The 17,657-nt window shown below is 42.5% G+C and overlaps 1 protein-coding gene across 7 annotated transcripts in view; it reads right to left on the bottom strand.

Annotated features, from left to right (window-relative positions):
• Positions 1-17,657, bottom strand: part of si:ch211-114m9.1 (rho GTPase-activating protein 44) — a 31,722-nt gene that overhangs the window by 3,264 nt on the left and 10,801 nt on the right. Inside the window, exons 3-22 of one of the 7 annotated variants that reach the window (XM_035996724.1) lie at positions 16,775-16,894; positions 16,583-16,659; positions 16,217-16,328; positions 15,966-16,042; positions 15,712-15,826; positions 15,448-15,516; positions 15,181-15,262; positions 14,590-14,717; positions 12,924-13,035; positions 12,336-12,417; positions 12,120-12,200; positions 11,355-11,468; positions 11,180-11,271; positions 10,047-10,230; positions 7,540-7,557; positions 7,251-7,439; positions 5,617-6,123; positions 2,109-2,254; positions 1,602-2,003; positions 922-973 (exon numbers count right to left, since the gene is read on the bottom strand). In XM_035996724.1, the coding sequence (XP_035852617.1) occupies positions 966-973; positions 1,602-2,003; positions 2,109-2,254; positions 5,617-6,123; positions 7,251-7,439; positions 7,540-7,557; positions 10,047-10,230; positions 11,180-11,271; positions 11,355-11,468; positions 12,120-12,200; positions 12,336-12,417; positions 12,924-13,035; positions 14,590-14,717; positions 15,181-15,262; positions 15,448-15,516; positions 15,712-15,826; positions 15,966-16,042; positions 16,217-16,328; positions 16,583-16,659; positions 16,775-16,894 (2,715 nt within the window). In that variant the 3' untranslated portion in view covers positions 922-965. Of the gene's footprint in view, positions 1-921; positions 2,004-2,108; positions 2,255-5,616; positions 6,124-7,250; positions 7,440-7,539; positions 7,558-10,046; positions 10,231-11,179; positions 11,272-11,354; positions 11,469-12,119; positions 12,201-12,335; positions 12,418-12,923; positions 13,036-14,589; positions 14,718-15,180; positions 15,263-15,447; positions 15,517-15,711; positions 15,827-15,965; positions 16,043-16,216; positions 16,329-16,582; positions 16,660-16,774; positions 16,895-17,657 lie in introns of those variants that run through there. The other 6 variants (XR_004896208.1, XM_035996725.1, XM_031312447.2 and 3 more) reach the window with 6 other exon arrangements.

The raw sequence follows: 17,657 nt of genomic DNA on the forward strand, positions 1-17,657 counted from the left end.
CAGAAATAATATTAATCTTTTTGAGTCTGAACTCATTGTAAGTGGCATATGATGTCTGTCCTGGCTGAAGTAATCAGTAGATTACATGTGGTTCACATTCTACACAGGGATGTTTTCAGTGTGTTGCTAGTCACACTTGAACAAGCGACAAGTGGGGTATGTCACAGCTTTTTGTGTCTTTTGAGACAACAACAGATATTTTGTCAGATAAAATACAATAACAGGTCAAAATGACTGCACAATGACACATTACTGTACATGTTTACAACAATGGCCAGGTAAACCAACACAGAGGCAACAAGATGTGTGTGGAACTCTGTGGAAAAAAATGGCACCAAGACACCAAGTGGGTTTAAAGTAACGATGGAAATCCCATGAGGACCAGATGCAGTATTTACTCTAAATATATTCTAATGTGCTGCTGCATTTACTAAAAAGCAGCACGTCCAAACAGAGACTGATAGCTACTCCTGTGTAGGAATGAGATGGAGCGTGGCAGTGTAGTAAGAGAGAGCAGAGGTTATAAAAAGCGGTGAACCTGCCAAAGGAGGAGTGGGGGTTACCTGTGGCCCCCCAATACCGGTGGCAGGAGCGTTAGAGAGGAATGTCTGCTGGCATAGGGCTGGGAATGGGGAACGAAAGGAGGGGGGCTTTAAGATGGACCTTTGTAAGCAACGGCGTCTGCAATATGAGCGCAGTGTGGTGCACTCTGGGAAGTCCTTAAGCCATGCATTATCGGTTGAACTACAACACCATGCAAAGAGTCAATGTCAACCTGCTAAGAGGAAATAGGCAACATTTTCTGATTGATAGCTAACAGGAAGGTATGTTTGATGCAGGCTGCAGGAGACCCCAGAGGCAGCCACAGCACGAGGCCAGGCAGTGAGATGGAGCGCATGGGGCGGGGACGGTCTGGCTTACCCTAAAAGTCCCCCTCACACTTAGCCCCCACTGAATCCCTGGCCTCACACAGCTGCAAGGTACACAATAGTAGCAGGGGGAGAGAGAATGATAAATATAGCAAAGTGACAGAATGATTGGTATATAATGACAGAACACCTCATCATCAGAACATCATACTGTAGATATAGTGTGGGGTTTGTCTGGCTAGGTTTCCACGACTGCTACGCAGTAAGAGAGACTGGACTGGTGTGTAAGCCTCTGACCTACCTCTGCCAAGTGAGGGTCTGGGTAACACAGATAAACAGAGAGCACATGATGAATCTAATGGCAACTTCCATACAAGCAGGACGAGCTATGCTTCTCTGATGTTTCCACACATTACCCAGAAACATCATCACATAACACAAGCAATGAATACATAGGTCAAGGAGATTGGCTCACTACAGTAGCACAGAATGCTAATATTTACATCATTCTCAGGCATCTGTGTCTAAAAGGCAACTTTTATTCATTCAGACATTCGTTTGGGAACAGTCAATAAAGGGGAAAGGTATCTTTTATATCTACAGTGACAGGTCCTACAGAGTCCTACACTCGTCCACCGTCTCCATTGGACAGAGCCACAGCAAGTCTGAGAGAGGGCCTCTGTAGCCCCACCTGTGGTGGCGGAGGGGATGTTGCGAAGGGTTGATGTTTACCTGTAGACATGCTCTCCCCGGGAGACAGTCCATCCAGGAGGCCCTGCTCCAGGGGCTGGGGAATTGGGGCCATGGCCATGCCAGTAAACCCCGGAGGGGCTGTGGGCGGCTGAGGAGGGGGCAGACTGGGTCTCTGCCTGGGCTTAGGGGCGGGCCGCGACTTGGTGAGCGTTCCAGTCAGGGAGGGTGGAGACGAAAGAGAGTGAGGTGCTCCCAATGGGGTCTGCCCAGGGGATGATGGGGGCACTTGCCCTGGAGGGCAGGCCAGTCCATAAGGGGAGGGGGTGCTAGGAGGTGTGGGGGACAGGCTGACTGGTGACGGCTGACCTGTGGACTGGTCGGACATCCCGCAAGACTGGCTGTAAGGGACCTTGGGAGGCACAGGGGCCAACTTCTTGGAACCTTGAAACACACAACACAGTCACATTAGTCTCCTGTTAAGAATGAAAATACATCCTCTTAAACTGAAGAAAGCCAATGTAAGCTCAGATTGAGAGAGGTGCTGACCTTGGCGCAGGGTGTGTGGACTGTGCTCTGTGGAGTGGGGGGACTGGCTACTGCTCTGAGGACTACAGCTGGGAGGGACTGTTGGACCTGCCACCTGGATGGCTTTGTGTCCGGTTACAGGTGAGAGCTCTTTACTCTTCAATGAACTGAAAAAGACAGGGAGACATTAGTATGTGAATAGTATCAGACACAGTGGCCATCATTTACGAAACGAACATACAACAGAAAGCAAGCGCAAAATCGGCGTACGGTCATCTCCACGCAAAGCTCGGCATTTATCAATATGAACGTGAGTGGAGGCTACGATCAAATCTCACGTCAAGTTTAAACTCGTGTACGCAAGTTTTCGAGTCAGTGTGGACTTGCGGTGCAGCATATAGGAGAAGTCATCAGTTGATCACTTATCGGCAATGGCATATCTGGCTCTTTTACAGTAAAAAACCTCTGCGCACAACAGTGCACACATACGCACATGGGGCACGGTAGAGCGCTCCATCGGATTGATTAAGGGCAGATGGCTCTACTTGCTTTAGCGGGGGGGACCCTACTATACATGCCAGAAAAAGTCTGCAACATTGTTTTAGCCTGTGGGGTTCTGCACAACATTGTGCAGGAAAACAGGGTGCCATAAATGTAGTGATGGAGCCAGATGACCCGATGCCCAGAGAGCAGTGTCCAGCACAGCCCCAACTGGGTGCTATACAAAGGAGACTATTATTCCTCGCTTTTAAAAGGTATAGTGTTATGTTTTGCAATGATATTCAATACAGGAAACATGACGATGCTCACGGTTGCCTGGCTCTGACTCATAAAAAAAACATGAGTAAAATAAAAGACACTGCATAAACTCTGCTACTGTGTGTTTGTTTAAATATAGGTACACCTACATATATGCCAAAGAGATTGCAATATAAACCTGTATATTACTATTAGGACTATAGCATACATATGTCAAGGAGTATAATAAATTAAATAAACTTCAGCTGGAGTCCGATTTACCACGGCAACACTGTTGACCGCATCAGTGATCTCTTTCCATTCCACATTCTTTCTACAGCCTTTAATACCAGTTTTCAGGCTGCCAAATAGTACACATTAGTGCAAATGAACCTGAGATGTCAGGGTTTCAATCTCCACCTCTGAAAAGTGCCGCTTCTTAGCCGGATTACGTCTCGCCATGTCGTAAATTGTAGGGGTGAGGCCTCAAAACCCAGAATATATTGGGGTGTGATATTGTTTCCAGCCGTTGCATTTATCAATGTTTGACCATTCTTACGCTCTGATTGGTGTGATACGAACGTTTCATGAATCCCACGTGAAGCCTGTCGTAAGACGATTTCTGCGCTCATATCTGCGCTGGTTTCTACGTTAGGTTGATAAATGAGGGCCAGTATGTTTGAACTGTCAGCATACCTCATGTACATTACCTCAGTGCCACAATAGCCACTACCACTACCACCACCATCATCATCATCATCATCATCATCATCATCATCATCATCACTTATGAGTGTTTCACTATGTTTACAGTGTTAACAATATTACTAAGCAAGGCAAACTGTGTCACATATTTTTCAAAAACCCCTTATTCAACACACAAATGGTGCACACAAGTCCATAAAACTATAACAAAGATGACGGAGCATCTTGTTTTGCATTTGTGAAGTTTTTGTCTTTTTCGTTGATAATAATGTCATTGACCAATCAGGCTTTCTGAATGTAATTTATTTTTACTCAAATAATGAAGTTAGATGGCATTGTGCAAGTCCTGCCTGACAAACTCAATCAGTATTTCACCACTATCCAGATGGAACATTTCGAACACATTTCAGTTTTTAATAGAACAAAAAACAGAGGTAAAAAAAGCTTCCATACATGCTTTTCAGAACAGTTAATTGGATAAATTTGTTGTAGTGTTGTAGTCTGTATTCTATATATAAAATCTGAAATTTATATTACTTTCCTCTCTGTAGATACAGGAGCTTATAATTATAAAAGAAAAATGATACTGAGAGACTCTACAGCCCAGCTGGGATCTCAACTGGACTCACAAGATTTCACACAGCCCAAATACCACTGAGCTGAACAAAAGGTGTACATATTTGTATCCAGCGACAAACACATTAAAATGCACAGAAAATAGAGTAAAGATCCAGCATGTAACAAGATATGAGCAACTAAATCTAAACCTACTGTAAGCCTAGACCAACCAATACACTTAATCAAGGACCCACCTTTATTATCTTACTAGACTAGTGGAAATTGTTTTAAAAGACATCAGTAGTCTCACATTGCCAGACCTATCTCCACAGTGCTGCGGAGTAAGGTCTGGCTACACCACACATACATTCTGGGATAGGAGAAAAAAAATGCTCTGGGTTGTGGGTTCCAATCCCCACCAATCGGTCCAAAAATGCAGTTAGATAGTAAATGCCGTAAACATATTCATTGTAAATCTTCACAATCATTCACCGAAAGAGCCAAGCAGGCCTGCCTTTTTGCACGATCCAAATTTACTTCAAAACCTTACATTTCCCGATGTGAAGGGAGTTTGAGAACGACAACACACAGAGAGTGGAAGGTGAGGGACCTCCAGCACGTGAGCCACGTGCTGAATGTCAGGCAATATTCCTGAAAATGTACTTCTGTTGATCCAGGTTAGACATCAATAATGGGAATAACATTTGATATACTGTATATGTTTCTCTCACTGCTTTTTAATTAAAAAAAACAATAATCATAGACGTAATGTGTTCTCTTCTTACTGTAAGCATATGCTATTAATGTAAGAAATCCAAATAAACACACATCCACAGAGAGCATCAATACTGCAGTATGGTAGTCTCATTTTGGATTATATGACATCTTACTAACTGCAATCTCCTGCAGTAACTCTGAGCCGTCTTTCCCCAAAAATAATCCATTTTAATGGGAAGTCATGGAGCTACCAAATCACAAGAATGAGAGTTATCCAGCGAGCTTGTTCTTATCGCTGAAAAAGATTTGCTGTAGTGATTCACGCTGTCCTGTGTGGTTGTAACACCACAGACATATGAGTCAGGAAACTGCCACAGTCACTCTATACAAATTCAGCACTTTGGGTCAAGCTGAAAAGATGCTTATACTGTATGAAGATATGCTATACTGTAGCTTAAAAGGACACCTTAACATCTGCTGGTTAGTAAAGAAAATGCTGCAAACTGTAGAATAAATACATTCATATGCTTTTGAATAGCCATATGCAGCATTGTCCATGTATTTATTGTCTACTCAATACCAGCATGAAACCGAACGCTGTATAAACCAGTAACATCCTTTGTTGCTAGGCAACCCCATTAGAGGCACCCCTGGACAACGTGAATGTTACAAAATCGGAGGTATGTAATTTAAAGGAAAGAAAAAGAAAGAAGGAAAAAAAGAAAATATAAGCCAGCAAGCTAGAGGAGAGGAGAAATACATATGCCACTCTGTGATGCATCCATCGTGGCCATGGGTGTGTTGTATTTACCTAGTCAGTCTGGGGGGTCCTCTCTCTCGGGCACATGGACAGGCAGCCCACGGCGGGGGCGCGGACGAAGGGAGGTTAGGGGGGTTGCCAATGGACTGGTCATGGCGGGTTAGTACCAAGGGGGTTTTGATGTACAGTGATGAAGCATTAGTGTCTGGTGGGGGAACATTCACCATGTCACCAGGCGGGCTGTGCTTGGGGAAATGCAGACAGCTGGGTTTGGGGTTCGAATTGATGTCAAGTGACGAGGAGGAGGAAGAAGAAGAGGAGGAAGGGGGCGGGGCAGGGGGAGTGAAGCCAGACCAGCGCAGTGGGGGCGGGGGGGAGGCGGGAGGCTGGGACTCTGGACCCGGTGCCACGGGGCGAGCGCAGGGTGGGGGTTTGGGATAGAAGAGGTGGGGGGCAGTGTAGCACGAGGAGATGGGGTAAGGGGGGGGTGGCCGGTCCTCCCCTGGGGGTGGATGGGCATGAGAGGTGTCCGGCCGATTGGGCGACACGTTGTCTGAGCTGTAGATATTAAGAGAATAGACAGCACAAAAGAAACAGCTCTAGTGATTGAACAAGGAGACGCATTGGAGCGATATAGGATAAGCTGTTTTGATGATTACGGTGTTAGTGTGTTAGTTGGTCCGTAGCCAAAAACAGAAGAAAAAAAAAGAAAAAAAGTTGCATTTTAGCGTGGGTGGTGGGCACCAAGCTTAGCACACAGTCAGCTTAGTGCAAATACAAAGACAAGCACAAAGAAACAGCAAAGGAAAAGAAAGTTGTATTGCCAAAGGAAAATAATACAGTGTAGGACTCCCTCTGTGATCACCTTGTGTCTGCTCACTGCATGGAGCTGTGAGGATCTGTCTGTGGAGCCAAAGTGCTGATCTGCAGCTTACAATTTTATCAAGCTGATCTGATGACTGAATATCTCCTCTCTACTGCATATGGAAACTCTATCTGCCCTTATTCTACAGTATATGACTTGTTTGCATTGCAGGTCCTGCAGTCAGCCCAGGGCAGTGTGAAACAGACACAAAACCCTTTCATTGGCTGAAAGAGCCACAGGAGAGGAGGGGAAAGCCAAAGCGGGACCATATTATCTCTTGTCTGCCACACAGGCAGGGTGAGTGTCAACAGAAAAGGAAATAATTCACGACCAAAGCTGAGAAAGCCAAGCCACAACAATGGGATATTGGAAATATTAGCATGCTCGCAAAGGACTTGCAGATTGAAGCTTAGTGCCATGTACAGAAACAAAACTTCCATACAGAATTTGGACGAAAACCCTTCAGAGTTAGAGTTAAAAAATGTCATTATCCTTTTGAAAATTTTACCTACAATGACATCAACCTGACAAACCACAGGGAGAACTGAAGAAATGTGGAGAGCGAGAAATCATAAAAACAGAATCAGACATGAAAGTGTTGACAGAGATGCACTAAAAAGAACATGGAGGAGTTGCAAATTAATGGCAATAAGATTAAAACAGCCAATGATCTGGATCACACATAGCTGAGAAAGTTGATGATGATGATGATGATGATGATGATGATGATGATGATGATGATGATGATGGTGATGACAATAAAAATGAACAGGAGTGGATGCGTGAGGAAGAGGGGAACAGCATCTCCACTGTGACTTACCAAACCCTCTCTCCAGGTGGCGGTGTCGCGGATGGGGAGATGGCGAGCTCTCCGGGCTGCTCGGAGATGAGAGTGTCTGCCGGGGAGCTAGGGCCTTGCATGCCTGGAGGGGTAGAGGAGGTCTTGCGCGCCAGCGTAGTTGAACCCTTACGAGACACCCAGGAGGTATCCATAACCCGGACGCCCATACTGGAGACAAACACATATCCAGAGTCATTTATGATGATGAAGAAAGAGGTGAGTGGGGGGTGGTAAGGAAAGAAGTGGGGAAAAAGGCATGATACGGTACCTTTGTATCTTCCTAATGCTGCGTTAGTAGGGGGAAGAGAGGCAAAAGGGATATGAGGTCAGAAGTAATGCAGACATGGTTCACAACACCAGACTTAAAGGTCCCATGGTCCCATGGTATGAAAATTTCACTTTATGAGGTTTTTTAACATTACTATGAGTTCCCCCAGCCTGCCTATGGTCCCCCAGTGGCTAGAAATGGCGATAGGTGTAAACCAAGCCCTGGGTATCCTGCTCTGCACTTTGAGAAAATGAAAGCTCAGATGGGCCAATCTGGAATCTTCCCTTTATGATGTCATAAGGGGAAAGGTTACCTCCCCTTTCTTTTCTTTGCCCGCCCAGAGAATTTGGCCAAAGAATTTCTAATAAGGGAAGAAGTTCCACTCTCTCCTTACTTCCGGCTTCTGAACTGGTTGCAGTTCCACCAGAGTTCCATATAGGGGGCGCTCACAGGCCAGTGCAGAATGAATGGGACTCTATGGAGCTATACCCCTCAAAATCCACTTTTCTCAGGATATAATTTTTTGTCTAGTAATTTGAATGTTGCATTCAAAAGGGGAGGCTAAGAAAATACACACTGCTGGGTGTTAGATTTTTTTAAAGGGGCTTTTTTGTTCTAAAAAGCCTTTTAAAATGTCAATGACGTCATACACATATACAACCAGAGATACTGCTTTACGGCAAGCTCTGAGTCGCTTCCTTTTTTCTCTCGAGGCATCGACAACACAGCTGACAGGTTAGGCTCTCCCTGTCAATACACGTGCTAGAAAGAGGTTTGCTAATGTTTTAAAGACCACGGCGAAATATTTACTCTGACATTCTGGTTCTGCTTCGGATGCCGTCAAGCGGGATCTCCAATCGTAATCAGTCATTCACTGACCAATCAGCATTCATTAGCTGAATGCTAGCGTGTTATGGGCAACAACGTCTCAACCTGTAAGAAATCGAAATGACATAAGTACTCGTTCATTCAACTTTCAACCTATAATCCATGTTGAACTTGCAGATACTCTGATTCTGAGATTTCTCAACGACAATCAGGCAAAAGAGACAAATTTAGCCGTCTAGCTCCATAGAGTCCCATTCATTTTGCACTGGACCGCGATCACCCCCAGTGGAACTCTGGTGGAACTGCAACCAAATTTGGTACAATGGGGCTTAATGGAGTGGAACGGCTTTCCTTAGACCGGCTTTGATTTGACCCGCCCATGAGAAAGAGAGAGACATCATGGCTTGCAAACAAGCAAAGCATGGCAGTTGGTCAAGGCCACACCCCCACCCTCCACCTTGCCCCGCCTCTCTCCTCCTCAATAGCATTTAAAGCTACAGACACAGAAATGGAAATGGAAAAATGAAAAGGAAAGCTCATTGTCCCCCATCAAGGCCTCCCCTAAAGGTAAAATCAAATCTCCACTCAGTGGTTGATGAGTATATACAGGTAAGTATTATTAATACACTTGAAATATGCAATAAATTGCTGAAATCTCCACTCAGTGGCTCATAATAGTGTTATCTTACTTTAAACCTGTAATGAATTGCTGGAAAAATCCTATGTGTACTATACATCAAATATCCCATAAATGGCTTGTATAATGATGTATTACATCTTAAATATACAGGCAAATAAATTGCTTAAATCCCCATTCTCTTAGGTCTCAGGTAAGTAATATATAGTGTATCAATATTGTGAATTATCTGATCTTTATATAATATTGTACCCCTTTAAACCACTGATGGGGAGATGAAATCCACAGTGGCAGGGATGAGGAGAAGTTACGTTCCAGAAGTGAGAGGATGTCAGGCCACATTACGAACCTGCATTATCTACTGAGTGCTGATTTAAGGCTTTATTTTCTAATCAAAACAAACACACAGACAGAGCAGATGTTCTACCCTAAACTGCTAATTACTCTAAAAAATGGAAACTATTTCCTATAATATTACAGCCTTTTTCCTTAATTTGACAGGGATATTTTTGGGAAGGCATTGGTTCTAATTCTGCCAGTGATTTTCCACCAGCTGGATGAGTGACTCAGGGCAGGTGACGTGCTAGCCAGACTGTGAACGAAGAGCTGGGTGTGGGAGGATGGGAAGATGGCACTGGAGAAATATTTCCTGAGAAAAAAGAGGTAACCAGCAGCCCTTCATCAGAGACTCGTTGCCATAGTGAAAATGCCACTCAAGGCAATTCAGCCCCATGTATTCAAATGAGACTAGTTTTCAGGCTTCACTTCTTCTAATGAATCCTGATAATAGGGGTTGTATGTGCTGGACTTATTGACAGGTGAGATATACGGTACAACCTTCACCTCTCTGTGGTCTATAGGGGGGTCTAGAGTGAAAACTTTAGGTAAAGGATTTGTAAACAGATTTTTAATGTCCATGTACTGCCTGCCTCAAATATAAGAATTAACTATCAGATGCCTGAGAGGAGGCGTGGGTGGAACGAGAGGAAAGAGAGTGAGAGAGTGAGATGTGGGCAGCAAAAGGATGCACTTGGCATCATACCCATCCTTCTTGTAAAACTCCAGCATCATGTTGTCAGTGGCGACGCTCAGTGGGCGTCGGCTCTGGTCGTGCTGCTGCTTGCGATCAGATTGGTCCATGTCTGGTGAGGGCATGGAGCTGTAGTTGGAGTTGTGGTTGGTGTGGATCGGGCTGCCGTAGCTGCCTGTCAAGTTGAATTCAATCTCTGAGGGAGGAGCAGACAAACCATCAGCATACAGTATAATGATGTTAAAGTAGTAGTTCATGTACAGTATTGTTTGTGTGTGTATGTGTTGGTCTGTGTGGAGTATACCACTTTTAAGAGTGGGAGTTACAGCATCTACCTAAAACAGATACAATACTGATTTTATATGTGTACCAAATACAGTATTACTGTATAATGGTCCATAATGTAATGCTTATTTCAGAGAGAGTAACATTGTGCTTCATTGCACGATTTTACTCTACCTAGTAACACAATATTTACTAATACGGACACTAAAATCTGAAATATAATATACCTAAAAAAATTGCTATTGTACATCTTATTGTAAATCCATACTGTATATGAGACTTGTGCAAACAGGAAGGGATCCATTGTAGCGTTCAAAGAGCACAAACTGCTGCCTTAAGTGTGGTTAAATGTTACATGATGCAGCTTCAAACACATCATGCTCAGATATCATCATGTGTACAGCACAAATGAACAGTTATCATGCTTTATGTATGTTACAGTTGTGTCGCAGCTGGTCTGTTGTATGGCTGTATGGTACATTTTGGTGTAGGTGTTGTTCATGTGTTGTTTTTCTGAATTGTTAAGGACAATAACAGGTATCACCATATTCCTACAGGGCTGAGCAAAGGAAAAAATACTTCTTAGTATGTTGATATATATCACAATATATAATAAGTCAAAGAAAAAGTGCATTCATATTGTATCAAGTACTTAATATAAGTATACATAATAAATTAGGGTTTCACTAATTGTTCAGACTTACTTTGATATGTTAATTTGAATAAAACTGGGTCATTAAAATGGTGGGTCATATATGTTTTTTAAATCCCATTATACAATACAATGTTTCAGGATCAATAAAAATAGCTATGGTGCCTAGCCTGACTACAATATTACATACATAGTATGTGATCCCCACCTCCAGGGAAGAACCAGTCAGCATGCTGGATAATGGGCTCAATGATGCCAACAATCTGTAGGGACAGGGTGGTCATCATCTCTGTCATGTTTCTGAAAAGAAGAGAAAGAACTGAACTACAGTATAATCCTAAACTAATTTCATACATGTAAAACAGTTTTGTTAAAATACATACGGTTCAGTGTGTGTCCAAAGCAAGTTAGGGCCAAGAACAATCGCCATATTACCGGGAGTCATCTTGTTTTCATCTTGGTAGTCACTTAGCTTGGCTAAGAATTTGATTAGATATCTGTGGGATTTAAATAAAGGAGTGCATCTTAAAAACAATGTATACTTCACTCATTCCTTTTTGTCAGACATCTTGTTAAGCTACACACATCTACTAACTCTAGGTAATGATTGCCATGATTAATTGCTATTTTCCCACATTGTCATTATAGCTGTACACATCCCGACCTGTGCCACCTACTGTATAGCAAAGTAAAGTCATAGCAGCAGCAGTTTAAACCTGCAGATGTAGACATGTTGATCTTCTACCAACAATAATAGTTGCTGCAATTTTGATATTTGCCACTTGCAGACAATGATTACTACAGCTGTAAAAGTTATTCCTGCAGGTTGCACAAGTATCAATATTGCAAAAGCAATTCATTTAGTTGACTGCAGGTGGTGACATCTGAATGTCTGCATTTCAAATCTGCTGCTGCCTTTACTTTTCTTGCCTGTAGGTGGATTAATTGGACTGAAACTGCGTGGCTGAAACAGATCGTTTTGCAATTGGATTATATTGTCTTGGCCTGGTTTTTGGCTAATTTGCATCAGAGACACATTTTTATGAAAATCTGACTTTCCTGCAATAGTATCTTATGATGCTTCTTTTTCTTGGACACATGGGAACATGCACAAATGATAGGACAGAAAATGAAGGAAAGCAATTGACCTGAAATTGTTTGCATTGTCTGTGGGGAGTTTTTCACACGCTGCCAGTAATGCTTGTAGTCTCTTGTCCATATCTTGAATGCTGGGGAAATAACAAATCATTATGGATTACTGTTGCTTATTTTCTTAATTAATGTCACCACTTTGTCAGTTAAGAACCCCTGCCAATAGCATAATTGCACACAAAAATGCATTAAATAAGAAAGCAGCAACTCACTTGGAGGCCTGAATCCATTCATCATAAAGTTCAGTGGTCATCAGTGGCTCGGGGAGCTCACGGAGGTATGATTTCAGAGCCCCTTCGGGTGACAAACACAGGGACAGAGTAAAAACTGGTTTGCTTTTGTAGAGGAAGGGAAGGTTGTTGTCTCTCTTCAGAGTACTGGTGAGGCCATGCCCCATATCTCCACTCCCCTCCAGCAGGCCCTTGCAGCTATAGTGCAGCTGCCAGATTCAGATTGCTCAACACAGATTTTATGTTAATGTGTGAAATGCACAGCAATACCGGAACAGAAAGCCTTCAGGAAAAGAGCACTGAGAGCAGAGCTGATGACGACTGCAGAGCTGATGAAGACTGCATTATGTTCGTCTGAAGAACAACATTTTCTGCCAACTAGGTCCAAAATTAATCCGAAAACCTTTGTAGAGTTCAAATGACCTTTTCACATTAAAAACAAACTGGCAGATGTTGTAAAAATCATGGCCTTTAACATAGATATGTTTTTTCCTGACTTACAATGACAGTGTAGGGGTTGTTGTTATGGAAATGGGCTTTGAACAAGGCATTTGTGTAGGTGTAGTTCACCTGCAATGGCGTGTGGGTCGGCGGAGTACTCCTGCACATCCAGAACTCCACAGTCCAGGGATGCTTTCAGCTTCTTTAGCTTGGAGGCTGACGGAGCCACTCTGAAGAGGCCCTGCAGCCCACACACAGGAAACACATAATCATGTGTTATTATCACATCTAACATGACCTGTGCATAAATGCTGTAGTAAGTAAGTAATAAGTAATTGTAAGTAATTGTCTCTATTGCTGTGCACTTGACATTGGTTAATAATAAATAACACAGTAACAAACTGGTGGCTTTACATGTTTTGGTCCAATAATATATGAATATATCACTGTCAACCATTTTCTAAAGCATACCATGAGATTTTAATTGGTCTTATTACCACAAACTTAAAGATAGGTTAGTAACCCCACAGCCATGTTTCCTGGTGCAAAAAGATTTTTCTACTTGTCCTCTCTCCATCCTCAGTTTCATTTCATTTTAATTCAAAGGTCAAGAAGATAAGAGCCAATAAAAACTTTTTCCAGTCATTCCAGTCTGACAAGGTAAGATAAAGTCAGATTTAAACTATTTTCTGAATTTTTAAAGTAACAGCAGCTCTGATGGTTTTAACCTGTCAATTATACTAGGGAAATAAGATGAATGTGGTATCTATTACATTTATATTGGCTTATTTATGTCATACATCATAATTTGCGTGTGGATGTGCACACATATGTTAATTGTTGTAATGTAATCTTTTAAAGAATCACGCTGACTTATTGGTACTTTAGCTTATTCACCGTATCCCCCAGAGTTAGATAAGTCCATACATACCCTTCTCATCTCTGTGCATGTCGTAACTTTGTCTGATGCACCCACCGCTAGCCAAGTTTAGCACAGATCCTGGAGGTAACCGGCTCCATCTAGCCTACTGCTCCCAATAAGTGACAAAATAACGGCAACATTTTCCAATTTACATGTTGTGATTTGTATAGTCACAGCGTGTACAAATAACAAGGAAACATGAGACACAGTCATCTTCTAACCGTATACAAACTTGGAACTATATTCTCAGAAGGCGAAGCACTGCAACTTCTGCTACTTGGGCGGAGTGATTTGCGCGCAGCACCTGAGAAGCCCCGTGGTGAGGAGAAGAGAGAAGCAACGGTGTTTTTCAGGTGTTGCGCTAATCACTCCGCCCAAGTAGCAGTGCTTCGCCTTCTGAGAATATAGTTCCCAGTATGTATACAGTTAGAAGATAGCTGTGTCTCATGTGACCTTGTTATTTGTACACGCTGTGACTATACAAATCACAACATGTAAATAGGAAAATGTTGGCATTATTTTGTCACTTATTGGGAGCAGTAGGCTAGATGGAGCCGGTTACCTCCAGGATCTGTGCTAAACTTGGCTAGCGGTGGGTGCGTCAGACAGAGTTACGACACGCACGGAGATGAGAAGGGTATGTATGGACTTATCTAACTCTGGGGGATACGGTGAATAAGCTAAAGTCCCAATAAGTTGCCGTGTTCCTTTAAATAGAAGGATTGATAAGGACTGAAGTTAAGCACCAGATGTGTCTTTCATGGTATGCATATTAGTTTACACCCAAAAATGTCTAAAAGTGATGTGTCTATCTCTGTGTGTGTGTGTGTGTGTGTGTGTGTGTGTGTGTGTGTGTGTGTGTATGCCCTGTACCTCCTCTTGCATGCCACACTCTAACAGCACTGTGACACAAGCTTCGATGGGGAAGGCAATCTCTCTCCCACTTATATTCAGGTGTTCCTCCAGAGACTTGCCAAACGACGGCTTCTCCACCCACGCCTCTGCAACACAAAACAGCAACTTGAATCGCACACAGACACAAACAAACCTACGCACCTTAGCTGCATCTCCTCCTAAACGACTTTAGACCAATGACTGCCTATAACGTTCAGAGGCAACATTAATTAATTAATTAAATCTTTACTGCATCTCTATTTCTAGTATTTTATAGAAAAATGTGATGTTCAAGCACTCTGTTTAGTTTAAAACTTGTAAACTAGCCGATAGCATACATATGAAGGTAGATAATTATAGCTTATAATGAGATTGTTATGTGACATGTCAGGGCTATTAACTCCTATTAATTCCATCTCGTCTTGATATTGCTTCAGGTGCAGAATTGGAGCAGATCTCTAAACACACGCACGCACACACACGCACATGCACGCACGCACGCACATATATACACACACACACACACACACACACACACACACACACACACACACACAGTACAAGTCTCACCTTGGTGAGCTTTAATCTGGGGCAGGATACTGTGAAGAATCTCTAATGACTTCCTGTGATATTCTGCTTGCGTTTCTATCAGCTATAGAAGGAGAAGAGATTATAACAAACAAAAGTGTGTATCATATAATGCAAGTCATGTCATTAGATAATCTACTATGTTTATTGTAACCTGTGCTAATATGAGAAAAAATATTTGATTTGCAGAAAAGAAAGATTTTTTTTTTTTCCGCTAGGATTACCATTTTGATGATAAAATATACTTACTGTCTGGAAGTAATTTGCATAGTCTATTTCTTTGGCCACAAAACTGTACATATCTGCTGACAATTGATCCTGAAATTGAAAGTAGAGAGCAACCATCCCATAAGAAGTTATCTCACTAAAATCCTACATACTGTATAACTGTAATATCATCCTGGTATTGTGGTCCATTTGTGTCTGATACATGCATGAGGGCTATAAATCAAATGGAGAGCAAAGGAGCTGGAGGAGGGAAAAATATCTGAGTACCTCTGATTGGTGACTCACCCTGCAAATCTCCATCCGATTGGCTGCTTCCTCCATCTCCTCTCTGAGGGACTCTGACTTGGCGCCTGGCTGCAGTGTGCTCGGGTGACTGGATGACTTGGACGACTGCTGAAATCTATGGACGTGATGAAAAAGAAATGGCCACTGCAATGGATATGTCTAATTCTCACACAGACATTTAAAACCTGAGCCTTTATTTTAAAAATAAATAAACAAGAGAAGGTTGCAGCCTGGCATTTAAATGTGGACGTCACCTTGTTCGAGAAGAGTCCATGTCCAAAACAAGTTTAGCTAAGTGCTTCCTCTGTTTCTGGATGTTGGGAATGTCCACCTACAAAAGAAAATTAAGTGCTAAGTGCTCAGGGAATAAAAATGCAGCACTTTTGTTGTAAATGAGGACCATATTCTGCTTGTAATTTTCTAAACATTGAAAATAAAAGTGAGTGTGGCTCTGTAATTCAGTCATATCAGGAAGGTGTAATGTCTTACAGTAATTGGTGCTCACCTCAGCAAGCACATAGAGAGGCTCTACCACATCTTTCTCTATCTCAAACTCAAACTGGATGAGCTCCTGGGCCAACTTCTCTTCTGTGTCCCCACACAGCTTCAGCATCTTCCTGTTTGGTGACAGCCAAACACAAAGTCGCAGGCAATCAAATACAATTAAAATGCAGACAAGGGTAATGAGGACAGAGAAGAATGCAATAGCCAAATCAATAATTAAAGATTAATCTGTGTGTGTGTGTGTGTGTGTGTGTGTGTGTGTGTGTGTGTGTGTGTGTGTGTGTGTGTGTGTGTGTGTGTGTGTGTGTGTGTGTGTGTGCTAGGGAAGTGTGAGCAAAGGCATGTTACTGTAACTACGGTGACTTACCCCAGGAGAGAGTCATCCCCCAACACTGCAGCCCCCTCTACCATACATTGTGCCAGGATGGTGAGCGGTAGTTTTTTCTGATAGTAGAGAGAAAAAATTACAATAATAATAAATAATGTTATGTTGCATTATCAAAAATCCTATAAGTCTGCCTCACAGTGTCTTGAGAGAATGACAGATGCAGGTACTCACAGAAGGTGACTTGACAGATCTCTTCTCCACATCAGTCCCTTGCTGACCCTGCAGGCAGGCAGTCAGCTTTTTGTGAGTGCTGTGTGTCACCTGCTTGACCAGATCCAGACGCTTCTCCACCTACAAATACACACACACGCACACACACACACACACACACACACACACACACACACACACACACACACACAAACACACACACACACACGTATTACCACCGACACAGCACTGTACTCTAACAACACATCTGTAATCTCTGATTCAGCATCATAAATCAGCACCTGCTACTGTCTTCATGATACAGATTAGCAGTGCACAAGTTATGTATATGCACACATATCTTACTGCTTTGATTCCTTGTATTCAATAAAAATGCTTTTAATATGTCATTTAAATGTATAGTTCATAAACCTTTTTGACTGGTCACTAGAAATAAGATATTTATAGGCATAATTTTGGGTTGTGCCAAGTTGTGATGGGCAATTGTCACAAATGTAATTGATTCATCAAACAATATTGGATAATGAAAATAATCAGTCAAAGGCCTAACCTAAGTTCGCCCATGAGAGGTTGTGAGATGATCAATACTGGAGAGTTACTCTTCCTGCCTCTATAAAATGTTAAGATTAAATAACCTGAGAATCTCTCTTTAATTGAACTGCATACAGACATATGTAAACAGTAATAAGACCTTGCTCACTTTAAGGGTCACGAGACAAAAACACTGGAGCCACTATCTCCATCATGGTCAAACACAGCAATCATAATCACATACAGCAATTTACATCTCTTCTCCACAGTCCCTCGCTGACCCTGCAGGCAGGCAGTCAGCTTTTTGTGAGTGCAGTGTGTTACCTGCTTGACCAGCTCCAGATGCTTCTCC

Source organism: Sander lucioperca, chromosome 21 (genome assembly GCF_008315115.2).
Source record: "Sander lucioperca isolate FBNREF2018 chromosome 21, SLUC_FBN_1.2, whole genome shotgun sequence".
NCBI lineage: Eukaryota > Metazoa > Chordata > Actinopteri > Perciformes > Percidae > Sander > Sander lucioperca.